Below are 16,600 nucleotides of genomic sequence, written 5' to 3'. Positions count from 1 at the left end.
TGAAAAATAATAACCATTTCTAAGCCAATTTGTTAAAAAAACATTAAGCATTTCAAGTTATTTTTGAAGGCAGGTAAAACGATGAGGACAATCTTTGAGCCAACAGCAAATTTTCCTTCAAAGCCAAATTGCTAAAAACTTGGTAAAGGCAGTTTTAAGGTACAAAAGGTGGTTAAACAGTGTACTTTAGTAATTGATTTTTTTATTGACGTATACTTGATTTACAAAGTTGTGTTAGTTTCAGGTGTACAGCAAAGTGATTCTGTTATATATATTCTTTTTTAGATTATTTTCCATTATAGGTTTTGTTTGTTTGTTTGTTTGTTTTTTTCTGGTACGCGGGCCTCTCACCATTGTGGCCTCTCCCATTGCAGAGCATAGGCCCCGGAAGCACAGGCTCAGCGGCCATGGCTCACAGACACAGCCACTCCGCGGCATGTGGGATATTCCCATGAACCCGTGTCCCCTGCATTGGCAGGAGGACTCTCAACAACTGCGCCACCAGGGAAGCCCCCATTATAGGTTTTTACAAAATATTGAATATAGTTCCCTGTGCTATACATTAGGTCCTTGTTGATTACCTATTTTATATACAGTAGTGTGTATCTGCTAATACCAAACTTCTTAATTCATCTCTCCCTCCTTCCCCGTTGGTACCCATAAGTTTGTCTTCTATGTCTGTGGATTTGTTTCTGTTTGCAAATAAATTCACTTGAATTTTAATGGAATGCTCTTTATGCCTGTCCAGCTGCTCTTACCACACCCACGAGGGGGTCTGCTTCTGAGGGCAGCCGTACAGGCGTGCAATTATGAGGAGAAAAAATAAGCTCTCACTTTACTATCAAATAACAGAAAAGTAGAAGTTCTGGGTTTCTGGAACACGTAGAAGGTAACAAGAAAGGAGAATATTCGACATAATGCTGCCTGTATGATGAGAGTCGGTTAAGCTAAAGATATTAGTGACAGTGCATGGTAACGGGTGTCTCTAAAGCAACGGTCTGAAGTTACAATTTAGAATCATTCATGTTTAAGAGAAACGGTATTAGTTACAAAAGTTCTGAGTTTGTTCATGGCCAAATAATTGAGCATTTTCTCTAAAATTACTAGAGTTGAACTTAAGAAATTTAAAGAACTGAGAGTAGAAACAATTTACAAGGGTTTTCTTTCCTTGTTATTAGCACAGGCAAATTTTGCAAAACTGCACACACACACACACACACAAAAACAAGTGCCTATAGAACTTTGTAAATGGAGCTCTAATAAAAATCCTAAACTTTACCAGCAGACCCATGCATTTCAGCCTTTACTCCCAAGACTCCAGCCTGGGCCAATAGGGCTCAGAGGGCATTTGCTTCAAAGAGAAAACAGTTTTATCAAAATTAAAAATCCAAAGTAAGGTTTAGCCTTCTTCCTCAGCCCACTGTTATGGAAAAACATAGTGGTTCTTACAACCATAAACCAGCCACACTATTACATAATTGTAGTTATATGATCATTAATTACCTATATTGCTTTTTTATAAGATTATTTCCATCAAAGAAATACAAATTTAAGCAGCTCAGACTGAAATACATTTTTTTCTCTTAGAGTTTATTTCCAGTCCTAAGTGGGTTCAGTGATGATTGTTTTTTTTTTTTTTTTTTTTTTTTTTAATGGTGATCAGAAGGCAGAAAGATGAAGAATGTACAACAGTGAAAATGGATTAAAAGGATAAGGAATATCCAGCCTGGAAAACTGCAGGTTAGAGGAACCACGAAAGGACCCATAGTGTCTGGAGTTCAGTCAGCAGGGAGAGGAGAAAACTCCAACCTTCTAACTGCCCGGGGTTCAGAAACTAGACCCCCACCACAGGAATGGAAATAGTTAGAAACTAGACGTTTCTTCATGCGATACCTAAGCATGGACAGTGTGCTTCCAGGTCTACTGATGGACATACACTCTGATTTCTGGAGAATGCCACAGGCAGAGGAAAATAGTAGACTTACCACACGAGTGACAGAGGCTGAGCGAGATCGCCAAAGTCGACAACCTCAGGTCCCGGGAGTTTTCTAGTTTGTACCTCTCTTCCTTGGCTCTACGAGCTCTACCAAGATTTTTACCAACTCCAAACATTTTAAAGATAATTATAGGATAAGGGTTATTAATGTTTCATCATTTTTAAAAAGCTATTCATATGAAGTATGTTAGAGCAAAATATATGCGCCAAGGTCTGCAGTTAATCTAAATTTAAGTAGCACGTACTGGGAAGACTGCAGGTTCCAAACGCTGACAAAAATGAGTATGAATGGCAGCTTATTGTTACCTGATTCTCAAGTTTGCATTTATAATGTGAGGTTAATGAGGACGATTTGAATATAAGACTGTGGAATTTTAGTATATGTAAAGCAAACAGAGTGACTTTTAATCAATAGACTCAATAAATGGAATCTATTATTATGAAACATTATGTTATTTGATATTTTACAATAATAATGGTCATTTCTATGAGACTATTTGTGTACTGAGCTTCAGAATGCCACCCATGAAACGCCAACTATCTGTCGAGTGGATGTTACCATAATTTTAGACTATATGACTCAGAAAGAAATAAAATAACCTGGTTGGATAATTAAAAAAAAAATAAGTAAAATCTCCAGAATGCACCTCTATTAAAACTGAGCAAATTGTCCTAGCTAACTCAGTTTCCTTGTCTCAAACGTCATTGTTTTTCCTTCTAACTTCAGAAAATAACAAATACATTACAATGTGACTGCTCTTCTAGTGGTCTGCACAAATTGCTACACAAATCCAGATAAGGAAGCCTCTGAATCTTTCTGGTTAGAAATGTTTATTGATGAGGTGGCATTCTAATTGCACCTTGCAGGATGGGGAATGGCTTCCCCAGAAAAACAGAAGAAAGAAAATACAAGAGGAGGAGGGAGTATCTCATGGAAAGCACAATGGTATGAAAGCACATGGAATGCTGTGCACTTAGTAATGGAAACTCAGGACACATGATTTGGGATGCCTAGAAGTGACTCTAGGAAAAGTGGGGGGAAAATGCCTTAAACACTGGTAGGAGTTTGAAACTGAAGCTCTAGTTAGTAGATGGCATTAGAGGTTGATAAAGCAGGGGAAAGAGACAAACAGATTTTTTTTTTTAGAAAATCACGTTGGTGGCAGCAGTCACAGTAAAATGGGATCCATGAGAATTGAAAAAGAGAAACAAATCTAAGTCATAGTTTTGGAAATTTTCAAAGTTTAGAAGTAAAATTTTCTCTCTTCACAGATGATATAATCTTATATGTAGAGAGACCCCCCTAAAGATGCCACAAAAAATTGATGTTTAAACAAATTCAGCAAAGTAGCAGGACACAAAGGCAACACAAAAATCAGTTGCATTTCTGTATACTAACAATGAACAATCCAAAAGGGAAATTAAGAAAACAATTTTATTACAATAACATCAAAAGAATAAAATATTAAGAATTATCTTAACCAAGGAGGTGAAAGACTTATACAATGAAAACTACAATACATTGCTAAAAAATTAAAGAAGATATCATGAAGATGTTTATAGATTAGAAGCCTTAATATGGTTAAGATGTCAATTCCTCAGATTTAAAAAAAAAAAATCTCAGTGATGTTTTTTGCAGCAGTGGAAAAACCCACCTTAAAATTCATGTGGAATCCCAAGGGACCCCAGATAGCCAAAACAATCTTGAAAAGGTAAAACAAACCTGGAGGATTCACACTTCCTGATTTTATAACTTGTTGCAAAATTACAGTAATCAAAACTGTGTGGGACTGGTATAAAGACAGACATCTACATCAGCTGAATAGAATACAGAGCCCAGAATTAAAGCTTCACACATATGGGCAAATGATTTTCAATAGTGTTGAAAAGTAGAATGAAACCCACAGAATGAGAGAAAATATTTGAAATTTATGTATCTGATACAGTAGTGATATACAGAATATATAAAAAGTGATATACAGAATATATAAAAGAATTCCTAAAACTCATCAGGAAGACCCAAACAACTGGATTCAAAAGGGGGCAAAGGACTTGAAAAGACATTTTTTCCAAAGAAGATACACAACTGTCTAACAATTACATGAAAATATGCTTGACATCACTAATCACCAGGGGAATAAAAATCAAAACTGCAATGAGATACCATCTCATACCTATTAGAATTACTATTATAAAAACAAAACAAGGGCTTCCTTGGTGGTGCAGTGGTTGCGAGTCTGCCTGTCGATGCAGGGGACACGGGTTCATGCCCCGGTCCGGGAAGATCCCACATGCTGTGGAGTGGCTGTGTCTGTGAGCCATGGCCACTGAGCCTGCGCGTCTGGAGCCTGTGCTCCACAACGGGAGAGGCCACAACAGTGAGAGGCCCGCATACCGAGAAAAAAAAAGAAGAAGAAAAAAAAAAAAGCCAGAAAATAAGTGTTGGCACAAATGTGGAGAAACTTGTACCCTTGAATACTGCTGGTCAGAATCTAAAATTGTACAACTGATGCAGAAAAGATTATGGCAGTTCTTCAAAAAATTAAAAATAGACTCACCATATGAACCATCAATTCCACTTTAGGGTATATACCCAATAGAACTGAAAACAAGGGCTCAAAGAGATATTTGTACCTCCATGTTTATAGCACATTTTTCAGAGTAGCCAAAATACAGAAACAACCCAAGTGTCCATCCATAGATGAATGGATAAGCAAAATGTGGTGTATACATACAACGGAATACTATTGTGTAAAAAAGGAAGGAGATTCTGACATATTTTACAACATAGGGGGACCTTGAAGACATTATTCTAAATGAATCATCCAACTGCAAAAATACAAATACTGTTTGATTCCACTTAAAAAATGTCCCCAGAGTAGTTAAAAATCATAGAGACAGACAAAAGAAAGGTGCTGCCAGGGACTGTGGGAGGAGGAAACAGGAAGTTTTGTTCAATGGGTACAGAGTTTCAGTTTTGCATGATGAAGGGTTCTGAAGATTAATTGGACTTTTTTATTGTACTTTTCAAATCCAGAAATTCAAATTTATTTATTTTTTTATAATTTCTATCTCTTTATTGACATTCTTTACTATATGAAACAACACTGTCTTCATACCTTTCTTTAATTCTTTAGTCATGCTTGCTCTCCTTTAGTTCTGTGAACTTACTGTGAAAATTGTTCTTTTGAGGTATTTTTTTCCTATTAAATCTGAGATATGTTCTCATAGGGAGTTGTGTTTTGCTCTTTTTTTTTGCCAGTGTACGTGTCATACTTATACTTTCATATTTCTTTGCATGATGATAGATAGATAGATAGATAAAGATAGATATAGATATATATTTTTTTAAACTGGGCATTTTAGATAATATGTCAAATCTGTTTACTGGTTCCTTCCCCATCCCAGGACCCTGTTATTATTTGTTTTTTATAGTTGTTGTTGTTTTTCATTTCTTTGGGACATTTTTGGCCATGCTGTGTGGCTTGTGGGGATCTTAGTTCCCCAACCAGGAATCAAACCCAGGCACCGGTGGTGAAAGAACCAAGTCCTAACCAGTGAACCACCAGAGAATCCCCAGGGTCTTGCTATTGTTATTAGCTGGTTTACTTTTTACTAACTGGCTGGATTATTTTAGTGAAGTCTTCCTCCCCATCCCCCTCCTTCCCCTACCCCCATCTTGTCCCAGCCCCCGTGTTAAACCTCTGCTGTTGCTTCTCTAGGAAGTAAGTGCAGTTTGGTGTATGCCTATCACTCCCAAGCATGGCAGTGATACTGGTGGGTCTCTTTCCTGTCTTCCCTGACCACACTCATTTGATGTATTTATAGGTGATCCTGCTGTTGTTTTCACCAATGTCCCAGAACATTCATTGTTTACAACCTAATCTAATAAAACTGTGGCATCTGGGAAGGCATTGTTTCTGTAGTCCAATTCAATACTTTTTCTGATACCAGAAAGGCTCTTTCCAGCTGTCTTATGCCCCAGTTCTCTTCCTCAGACTATGCAGTCTATATAGTCTAGGCTGTATCTTCATTTAAACAAGGAATCTCCCCTAATTGCCTTTCACCATGACCTCCCCCACTGTTCTTGAGATTACCCTTAGGTTTGAACTTCTTCATCTCTCTCGTAAATGAAGTATTTTCCTTTGGGAGGAGAAATAGAGCTGTTTTACACCCTGCTTCTCCACCTCCCCTAAGGAAAATCTTTGAGCTAGGGTTTTGGAACTAACTAGCGATGCCATCACGTCAAGCTTCTGCCTGAGTGACACCCTCACAAAGAAGATGACACCAGTAGAAGGTCTGCAAGCATGCAAGCAGCCAGATGCCCTCTCAGGTTCCCTCTCCCAGAGGGCGGGGGCACCACCGACATGGGCAAAGGCAATGAGTGCCCCAGTATTCTCAGCTGCTGTGCCCAAGGCAAAGCCTCTCTTTCATGAGTGGAGGGTGGGTGGAGGAGGAAGGCCCCACCTCTTGACTACACTCACCCAGGACTTGACCTCAGGTACAGGTTGCAGGGGGAAGGATGAGATACACTGAAGTCCAGCTTCCTCCATGTAGAAAGGAGCTGAGGGGCACAGGTGCCCTATGCTCTTGCTGCTGCACGCTGGAGCAGAGTCTGCCTTGTAGAGCTGGGATGGGGAAAGAGAGAGTACGCTTGAGTCAAATGGTATACTCTCACTTCTTTTGCTGGAATTTCATATATTTTCTTGAATTGATGTCTCTTCATCGGCTGTTTGTCCTTAGGATCATTTCAAGAGGCTTTAGATGGTTGATTTTCATCCTTTCCACAGTTAAACTGGGGGCAGGTCAGCAGACATCCTCAAGCTGCCTCCACAGATGTTGCTCTTTTGTTGCTATGGTTCTGACTTTTGCAGAATGCCATGGAAATGTAATCATACAGTATGTAGTCTTTTCAGAAATGCTTCTTTCACTCAGAAATTTGTACTTAAGATATACTCAAGTCTTGATAGCTCATTTCTTTATATCAGTGGACAATATTTCATTGCATGGGTAAACTAAAATCTTTTTATCCATTCGTCTATTAAAGATGAATTCTGGTAATTATGAATGCAGCTATAATACACATTTAGCTACAGTTTCTATGTGGACGTAAGTTTTTAAATCAGTTTGGTAAATACCTAGAAGTATAATTTCTGGATCATATGGTAAGGCTAGTTTTGGCTATTTAAAAAATTACCATATTGTCTTCCAAAATTGTTGAACCATTTTGCATTTCCACCAAAAATAAATGAGAGTTCCTGTTACTCCATAACCTTGCCATCAATTGGACTGACATGGAGAAAGAGAACCAGTAAGATGTGTATGTATGTATGTATGTATGTATGTATGTATATTAATAAGATATATGTATTTATATATATATAATATCTTATATATAAAAGTAAGCTATGTATCTTTTATGCATATCTTATATTGATATATATTGTATAGATAAAATAAGATATGTCTTATATTTATATATGTTACAATTTATCAATGATACAGTAACAACTGTAATCTTATTACAGTAAGGTATATATCTTACATATGTGATATATATATATACACACATATATATACACGTATATATACACATATGTATATATACATATACATATACACATATACATATATACATATACATATACATATATATATATAGAGAGAGACACACACACATATACATATACACATATACATATATACATATACATATACATATATATATATAGAGAGAGAGAGAGAGAGAGACAGAGAGAGAGACAGAGAGAGAGAGAGAGAGAGAGAGAGAGAGAGAAAGGTTATTTTAAGGAATTAGCTTATAGGGTTGTGAGGGTTCCAAGTCTGAACTCCATAGAGCAAGCAGACAGGCTGGGAATTCAGGTAACAGTTGATATTGTGGTCTCATTTCTGAAATGTGCAGGGTTGGCTAGAAACGTAGGAAGGGTTTCTATGTAGCTCCCTTGAGGCCAAATTTCTTCTTCTTTAGGAAACTTCAGTCTTTGATTCTAAGGTCTCAAACTGATTAGATGAGGTGAATCCAGTTCATGGAGGGTAACTTGCCCAATTCAATGTCTACTGATTTAAATTTTCCTCATATGTAAAAAATATCCTCACAGCATCCTTTAGCCTAGGGTTTGACCCAACAGCTAGGCAAGTAGCCTAGCCAAGTTGACATGAAATTAACCATTACATTGGGGTTTGGTTTTAGCTATTCTAACAAGTGTATAGTGACACCTCCTTGTTATTTTAACTTGCATTTCTCTAATGACTTCTTTCAGAATCTCTCATAGGCAGTTGTGTGTTGCTCTTTACTTTCCAGTATATGTGTCATAATTATACTTTCATGTTTCTATGCAGTCTACATATTTTTTTTAAGAAACTGGGCATTTTAGATAATATATTGTATCAAATGTGGTTACCGGTTATCACCTTAAAGAGAATATTTTGTGCTGGCTTCTATGATGTGTGCTTTCCATGCAATCACTATTTTCATTCTCAAAACAATCCTTTGAAACAAGTACACTAATTAGGGTCATATTCCAGAAGACAAAGTGAGGATGAACATGAAGGAACTTGCTTTGGGCTTCATACATGATGATCACCCCATGCTCCACAAAGACTCCCACACAAGCCACCTCACCACACGGAAGGGGGAGGATGGGGCTGGGAGAGAAGGCAAAGAACTTGTTTGTAAACATGCTAAATTTCAGAAAAAAAATGTTACCATAAATGGTTATTAAGGATCTCCCTAAAATAGTTTTTTACTGGACTGCTCAGGTGAAGCTAGGTTTTGCTGTAAGAACCACCCCTCAAATCTCCATGACTAATCCTGGTAGGGTGAGTATTCGCTGCTGGTCTGAGCAGTAATCTAGGGCACTGCTGCTGGGGAAGGGGCTGAGCGATACAGCGTCTTTGATGCTGAGGCTCCAGAAAGTCGGTCCATGGGCTTCCTTGTCACTGTGAGAGGGAAGAGACACCTGAGTGTCCTGTTCAGTTCTCTTGTTCTCCTGGACATGACACATCACCTTCATCCATAGCCCACTGTCTAGAATTTGTCACTGGGTTCTGCCCAACTACAGTAGGACTGGGAGGTGCATGAGGACACATAAAATGCTGGCTCAGCCACCATTCCTGCAACAATGTCAAGGAATACTACTTTTATCTATTTTTTTAAAGAGTAACACATAAGAATTTATGCTCATTTTATACAATAGCTACTTTTTCATCCCTTACTAAGAGTACTTTTCACTTCGTGTTTCATATTATATCTACATGTATGGCCTTTTATAACAAAAGGATCTATGGTGGAAAATTCTAGTGATATCACTCATTGAGATAGGTAAAAAATGTAATAAAATTACAATGCATACAAAAGCACTAAACTGACATCTTTCATTTCAAATAATATAAAAAAACAAGATACTAATGTATTCAGAAGGAACTTGATCCTGGAAAACAACTAAACACTGCATATAATACACTTTTAATTGTACTTATGGGCTTGCACAAAGTAAGGGGAATCTCCAAGAGGCAAAAAATAATCTGAATGAAAACAAGAGCTGAAAAAAGCAAATGTCAACATGAATCCTATAAACAACAGCCTAAGAATTGGGCCAACAACAAACTGACAGAGGAAAACTTGAAATATTTTTTATTTATTTATTTTTTCCCAGCATCCATGCTGTCCTTTACTAAAAGGCAAGTGTCTTGTAGAAATGTCAGTAACTTCAGCTCACCCAAGCAGCCTAGTACAGTTTTACATAAGAAATATACATCACAAGTGGTGTTTGGAGCAAGTCTTTGCTCTCCGCTGTACTCATACCTCATGCTTACTGCTGGCTCAGGAAATCTTTCATGGTTTTTAACAGTGTGGAGCTTTTACAAAGGAAGTTGTGTCGGAAGCCAGAAGGAAAGATCACCATCTTCACCCTCTCTTTGTTCCTATATGCATTGTGTGAAATTTCATAGAGCTTTTTTTTCCAAATTCCAAAGGCACCTTTCTGTCATCCTCACCGTGTATGATAAGAAGGGGAGAAGACAGGAATTTAACATTTTCATCATTGAGGGAGACTAGTTCGTCTTTCCTCAGGGCATCCATAACCGTGCTTAAAAATCCTGGAGGTTTCCAGTAAATCTTTAACAAGGGGTAATTGATACTTGCAACCCACATGTTGGTAAATAGAGCTTCCAGGATAATAGTATCAACTGGGAATCCTTCCCCTTCTAGAACTTTTGCAGCATTTGTTGTAACTCCTGTTCCCAGAGAGTGGCCCCAGAGACACACGGGGGTGGTACCACTTCTTGCCTTGGTCTACTCATAGACAGAAATAACATCTGAAGTCAGCCCATCCTTCGTGGGCTTACCTGTCGAGCCCCCAAACCCTCTATAGTCAACAGACGAGCCATGAAAACCACCATCACTCAGGATCTTTACTAGCTCAAGTCTATGAGGAGCTGTCCTGTGTTCTGCACTGCCATGAAGATAAACAATAATTGGGTTGCCATCATGGAGAGCTGCTTCATACCAGCTACAGCCCTTCCCATTAGCATCCTCCCCCGGCAGCTAGGAACTGTGTGCCAGATACCCAGAATCACCCTAGTTTCAACTTTGATGTAGAAGTTCACTGTGTGAGGAATCTTTAACTCTGGTTTCTTTAAATCTGCAAGAAATGGTGCTCTGGAAAGGTTGAAAAAAATCGGCATGTTCATCAGAGGAGGGAAGATATGTTCTTTTAATGATTTACTTGTAAAGCTGGTACACAGAGTGGAAGTTTTTCTTCTGAGTATTGAACAGAAGTATGGGAAAGATCTCAGGTTCTGCGCGACCATGTGCCACCATGCAGTCACGCAGCCCTGCTCGTCTGTCTCCACACCACATCGCATCCCAATCCACCATGGCCGCAGCCACGGGAGCTGCTGCCATAGCCCGGAGCTGTGCCCTGCCGCCCGCCTCCCTGCTGGGGGAGGCCTGAAATATTTTTAGAATAAACTAGAGATTCTGAAAGTTGGCCAGAGTGGTCCCGCTTGGGTAATACTCTGATTCCAGACAGAAGAAAATGCTCGTGGAAGAAAACAGCCACAATTTTTGTCCCTGGATTTCCACAGATGAATTTTTATTTAATTTTTATTCTGAGAGATCAGAATAAAAGGTCTTAAACACACAGGAAAAGAAACCACTATAAGAAAGAATCACCAGCAAATAACAGAGTTGATTATCAGATACAGAATATAAAATAACTCTAACAGAAAATATTTGAAAAGATGTAGCACAAAACACAAATTTGTAAAACTCCAAACTCAAACACTGCATTAAACATCCATCTCAGAGCTCATGAGAAACCTAGTGGATTAGCAGGTATATGTAAGGAAATAATCCAGAATGTAATAAAAGTAAGGAGATAATGGAAGAAAAGTTAAGAGATGAAACCCAAAGAGAAAGTCACACTGATATTTGAACAGGAGTTCAAGAGAGAGGAGAGCTGTGGCAATAATTGATTAGATGAATGGCTGAGAATTTCCTAGAAATGATTAAAAAGTACAAACTCACAAGTACAGAAAGTACTATGTATGCCATAAGACAAAGAAAGAAAAGGAAAGGAAAGGAAGAAAAAAACAAGAAACGAGAAATTCTTTCTTAGACATATTTTAGTGAAACTATAGACAAAATAGCAAAGAAAAGGCAAAGTTAATTGAAGCAGACCATGAGAAATGATAGCTCACTTACAAAAATGCCAGTGTGATGAGCAACAGATTTACAACTGCAAAAATAGAAGCCAAAAAATGGTAGAGTATCATCTCCAAGAGACAGTTAAGGAATATCTGTGAACCTAGAATTGTATATCCAGCAAAATAACTTCTCAAGAGACAAAGTGACATGAGGATAATCTCAGAGGAATACAAATAAACATTTTCTTTTAATTTATTTGTTGAACTTTAAGTTGAACTTTGTTGAATTTAACAAAGAAGAAAAGTGATCCCTAAAAAAAGGCAACACATTAGAAAATCTAAATAAACATTGTATATAAAGGAACATTAATGATAACAATTAGGGTAGAATTAAGAGGACTGAATTGAAATGTTGTCAATAGTAACATGTAAGATGTGAGGAGTTAAAATATTATAAGTATCCATTAAAATTTCAAAATCAACCACCAAAAAAATTGAAATGAAATATTGATTAAATTAGTTCCAAGCCAGTTGATGGAAAATATGTAATAAAGAAACAAAAATTAAATTGGTTTTTAAAAAGACAAAAAAGTGTTAATAAAATCATATCAAGGCAAAAATAAATTTTTATATACATTTCTATATATTATTACATATATAGACATATATATGTGTGTGAATGTGTCATTAAAAATATTATATAAATTGCCTAACTTGAGGTTTAAAGCAATTTTTCAGATACGGTGCAGGAAAAAAATTATTTTTATAATATTTTAAGTGACATAATTGAAGCATGAGTACATGGAACACCCAACACTATGTACAAGAATATCAGAGCAGCACTGGTTAAATAGTCCAACTAGAAGCTATGCATACTCCCATTTCCTGTGAATGGATACATAAACTCAGGTAAAATGAGCAAATGCAATAGTGTTGAGGAATCTCACAAACACAGTGTTCAAGTTCAGTAAACCAGTCACAAAAGAGTACACATTTTGTGATCCCCTTTATGTAAAATTGAATTTCTGGCCAAACTAGAGTGTGAAGTCGTGATGGTAGTCAAACCTGGAGTATGGATGGTAATTGAAACGGGGCATGGAGTGAATGCCTGGGATGCTGGAAGTGTTCTGTCTGTCTGTTTTTAATCTGTGTGGTGGTTGCTTGGGTGTATTCAGTTTGTAAGAGCTTATCAAGCTTAAGATTTGACTGTATATGTGTTATACTTCAATATTATGTTTTAAAAAGTCATGAGAGTTTGAAAAACTGTGTGTGTGTGTATAATCACATCAAAAAATAAGGCCCAGAAAACCTCAGATGTATATTAATATTAGATCTGTATTATATTGATATTGGACAAAAAGACATAGGACAAAGGCATCTTACTGGGATAAATGCATGGAGAGTCTAAAAAAATGAAATAATGTAAATATAAAGCAAGTTGTAAGTGAAGCTGACAAACCCACTGTCAAATCAGGAGTGCTCAAGTGGTTTTTAAAGTATTGAAATTTCAAAGTGATTAAAGTTTAGTTAGAAAGATACTTTGCATAAAAAAATAATGTTGATTTATTGGAATAATATAGATAGAACCCTGCACCCATGTGACATTTACAAAATTTACCTTATTAGGTATAGGCAATATGTCAAGTGGCAAAAAATGGAAATATTTTATATTAATTAGTCTGTATTATAATTAAATTAGAATTTTATAAAAGAGAGGATAACTGTAAAACCTCCGTACAGTAAAAGGAAAGGAAAACAATGTTTTTCAATACTGCAGAGATATAAGAAGAAATTACAGTAGAAATGTAAAAACATACTGTAACTAAAAATAATGAAAGTAGAATACACAGGTACTTGTGGAACTCAGCTAAAATGATGCTTAAAGGAAAACAAAAGTGTTAAATACTACATAAGGAAGTAGGAATGAGGGAATGCTTGTGAACTAAGAATAAATTTAAGTTTTAAAAAATAACAGAATAGATATCAAAATAACTGATGATAGGGAAAAGAATGGAGGATGTTAACTAATGAAACAGAAAACTAATCACAAAAGCGAAATCAAGAAAACAAAAGACAAACCTCTACCAAGATGGATGGCGATGAAGGATGATGAGGAGAAGGAGATTTAGGGGCAAAAATCACTACTATGAAGAACGAAAAGTGGGAAATGGCATAGGACCATCAGATATTGATATTTTAATGAGATAATAAAAGCCAACACATTTGACAATTTTGTCAGAATAGAAAGATTTCTAGAAAAATATAACATCCTGGAAGTCTTATAATCATTAAAAAGCTGAATCAGTAGCTACAAGTCAACCCATGAAGAAAACATTAGTATCAAATGTTTTAAACTTGAATTCCACTACCTTTCAAGGAACAGATTATTGTAATATTGGTCAACCTCTCCCAATAAATAAAAAAAAAAAAAACAGCAATTCAATCCATGAGAGCACTAAAAACTCAGTGTCAAAGCAGACAAGGTGAGTTAGAGAACAGAAAATTTCAGAATGAATACTATTGATGTTCCTATATTTTTCAAAGTACATAGAAGAACCCAAATACTATTAATGTTGATATTTATAGATAATCTTTATTGATCATATATTGTGTGCTGACGCCATTCTAAGTGCTTTATATGCTATGTCATTCAGTGTCACAGTAGTGAATGGGATAGGTGTGACCCTCAGTTTAGAGACCAGAGGTATGAGGGTCAGGGCAAGTACATGTCCTGCTTCAGGCTACAGGGAACACAAATGGAACATGAGTTAGAATGCGGTCTAACTCACAGTCCACACTCAGCAAGACACTTCCAGGTGATTCCTCAACTTTTGTCCTTCTAAAGCAACTTATAGTAAAAGATTTTAGAATAGAGCCAGACATTCCCACCATTTATACTGATGGAAAGGAAACAGAGCCATGTTTTACCCAAAATAATGGATACATTTTTAAATTCCTTTTTTTTAAACATGCTTGTTTATAGTCGCTTGCTGGTTTCTTTATTTTTCAACAGTTTTGCAGTCTTCATCGAGATGGAATGTTATATTAACATATTTTTCCACATAAGATCTGAACAGAGATTGATATAAAAATTTAGATCTCTCTAGATAGCAGATGCAATTATTACATTAAGGGAATGATTTGCTCATGAATGTGACATTCTTATAGTGGTCTATACACAACCAACATAAGCGAATGTTTGTACAAATGACTTGAACATTAAAATTTGATATATCAAACAGTACTCTTTAGATCTTATAATGCATCACTCAAATCACTTCATCTATTGTTAGAATATCTTTGATTCTATAAAACTCCAGGAATGGTAATTGAGAGAGAGAGAGAGAGAGATCACAAGTAAGGACAATTGGCATTATAACCATGCAGACATATTTGTCCTGTAAAAAGTAGATTTGTATTGATTTCCTATTAGAGTTGTAAAAGTACATGGTTCAATTTTTTAAAGATATTTGAATTATGTATTGCTCTCATGCCATTTTCAGGTGATTACACTGAAACAAAATAGAAGGCATTAAGCCTAGCATCTCTTTTCTGTAAAATGGAATTACTTTTTTGAAATCATTGCAATGGTAAAGTCCTTTTTTTTTCCCATTTTTGGACTTTTAATTTCATAGTGAATGTTTCTCTGTGTGTGTCATGGAATTACTACATTAAAATCCAGTGAACATAGCAAGCAGTGATGAGGAACCAAACCAGTGTATAGTCTGATTTTATACATTTTAAAGGAAGTACATTTTTCTACTGTCAAGCAGTATATGGAGCTAAAGAAGAGGTATGTCCTCATTTGTATCAGTGAAGATGAAGAGCAATTAAACAGTTTTGTCAAATAATATAAGCAGATTTCCATCAGTTATGTTCACATAGAAACAGGGAGTTTTTCATAGACAAAGTTAAATTTTCACTTCCTACTATGTTTGAACAAAATTATCTCCAAGTTTTTATTGCAGTACTTAGTTTTGTACTTGAATGTCAGTGATCAGTAACTGGTATGTTTTTACTCCTTCCCAAGCTAGGAAAATAACAAATCTTGTAAAAGAGAAATGGGAAGAGTTACAGTATTAGACGATGCTCCTATGATATTCTACTAAAAGTAACCTGTAAAAAGAACTTTGTCCATTTACAAATGTACAGTCTCAAGCCAGGCTCTTACCTGAAGGTCATCCATAGGACTTATACTGAATTCTACACTCTGAAAGTATCTCTCATAAATAACCACAAAATGGATTTATGTTACCTTAAACTCTCTCATCACTGACCACCAAGATATATAAAAGCACACATTAATGATTTATGTGCCCCAAATCACCTTGGCAGGAAAAAAATAACAGAACAAAAATCAGACAGAAAACTCATACTATTTTCCTTTAGCAGGTATGCTCAATAGACCAGGAAGGGAAAGAGCTACACTGGAAAAGTACTTGTATTAATGTACGTCAAAACACCTCAGACCTGAGAACTTAAATTTCTGTTTTCTGAATCCCAAACCGAATGTTTTATTTCCGTATTCTAAATCCCATATACTAAATATTTGAGAAAAAGGCGACATCCACTTGATTACAATAGCTTTTTTGCTACACACAATTGGAGAACAATAGAAAATTCTGTTATTCATTCAATAAACAAAACTTTATTTAGTACCATCTCAATGCCAGGCACTATAGACTGTGAAGTTTAATAGTGAGTGAAGGACATTGATAGTTAAAAAGGTGATTGCAATATATTTGGATCACAATCTTACCTTAGTTTCAGGTGTACAGCATAGTGATTCAAGATTTTTATAGATTATACTCCATCTAAAGTTATTATAAAATAATGGCTATATATCCCTGTGCTGCACAGTATACCCTTCTATCTTATTTATTTTATACATAGTAGTTTGTGTCTCTTAATCCCCTACCCCATCTTTCCCCTCCC

General features: G+C 36.2%; 1 protein-coding gene across 1 annotated transcript; it reads right to left on the bottom strand.

The window, feature by feature from the left end:
- Positions 1-9,828: 9,828 nt before the first annotated feature.
- LOC308622843 (protein ABHD12B-like) lies at positions 9,829-10,861 on the bottom strand (the record flags this gene model as incomplete). The annotated part of the gene is given in 4 exon segments (XM_081244515.1): positions 9,829-9,975; positions 9,978-10,310; positions 10,314-10,558; positions 10,561-10,861. Coding segments are annotated over 4 exon segments (993 nt in total). The 5' UTR covers positions 10,829-10,861.
- Between the last annotated feature and the right edge of the window lie 5,739 nt (positions 10,862-16,600).

This window comes from Mesoplodon bidens, assembly GCF_964165515.1.
Source record: "Mesoplodon bidens genome assembly, chromosome: 9".
Classification (NCBI taxonomy): Eukaryota; Metazoa; Chordata; class Mammalia; order Artiodactyla; family Ziphiidae; genus Mesoplodon; species Mesoplodon bidens.
Note: the sequence above shows the minus strand (reverse complement) of the source record. Positions and strands in the feature narration are given on the sequence as shown.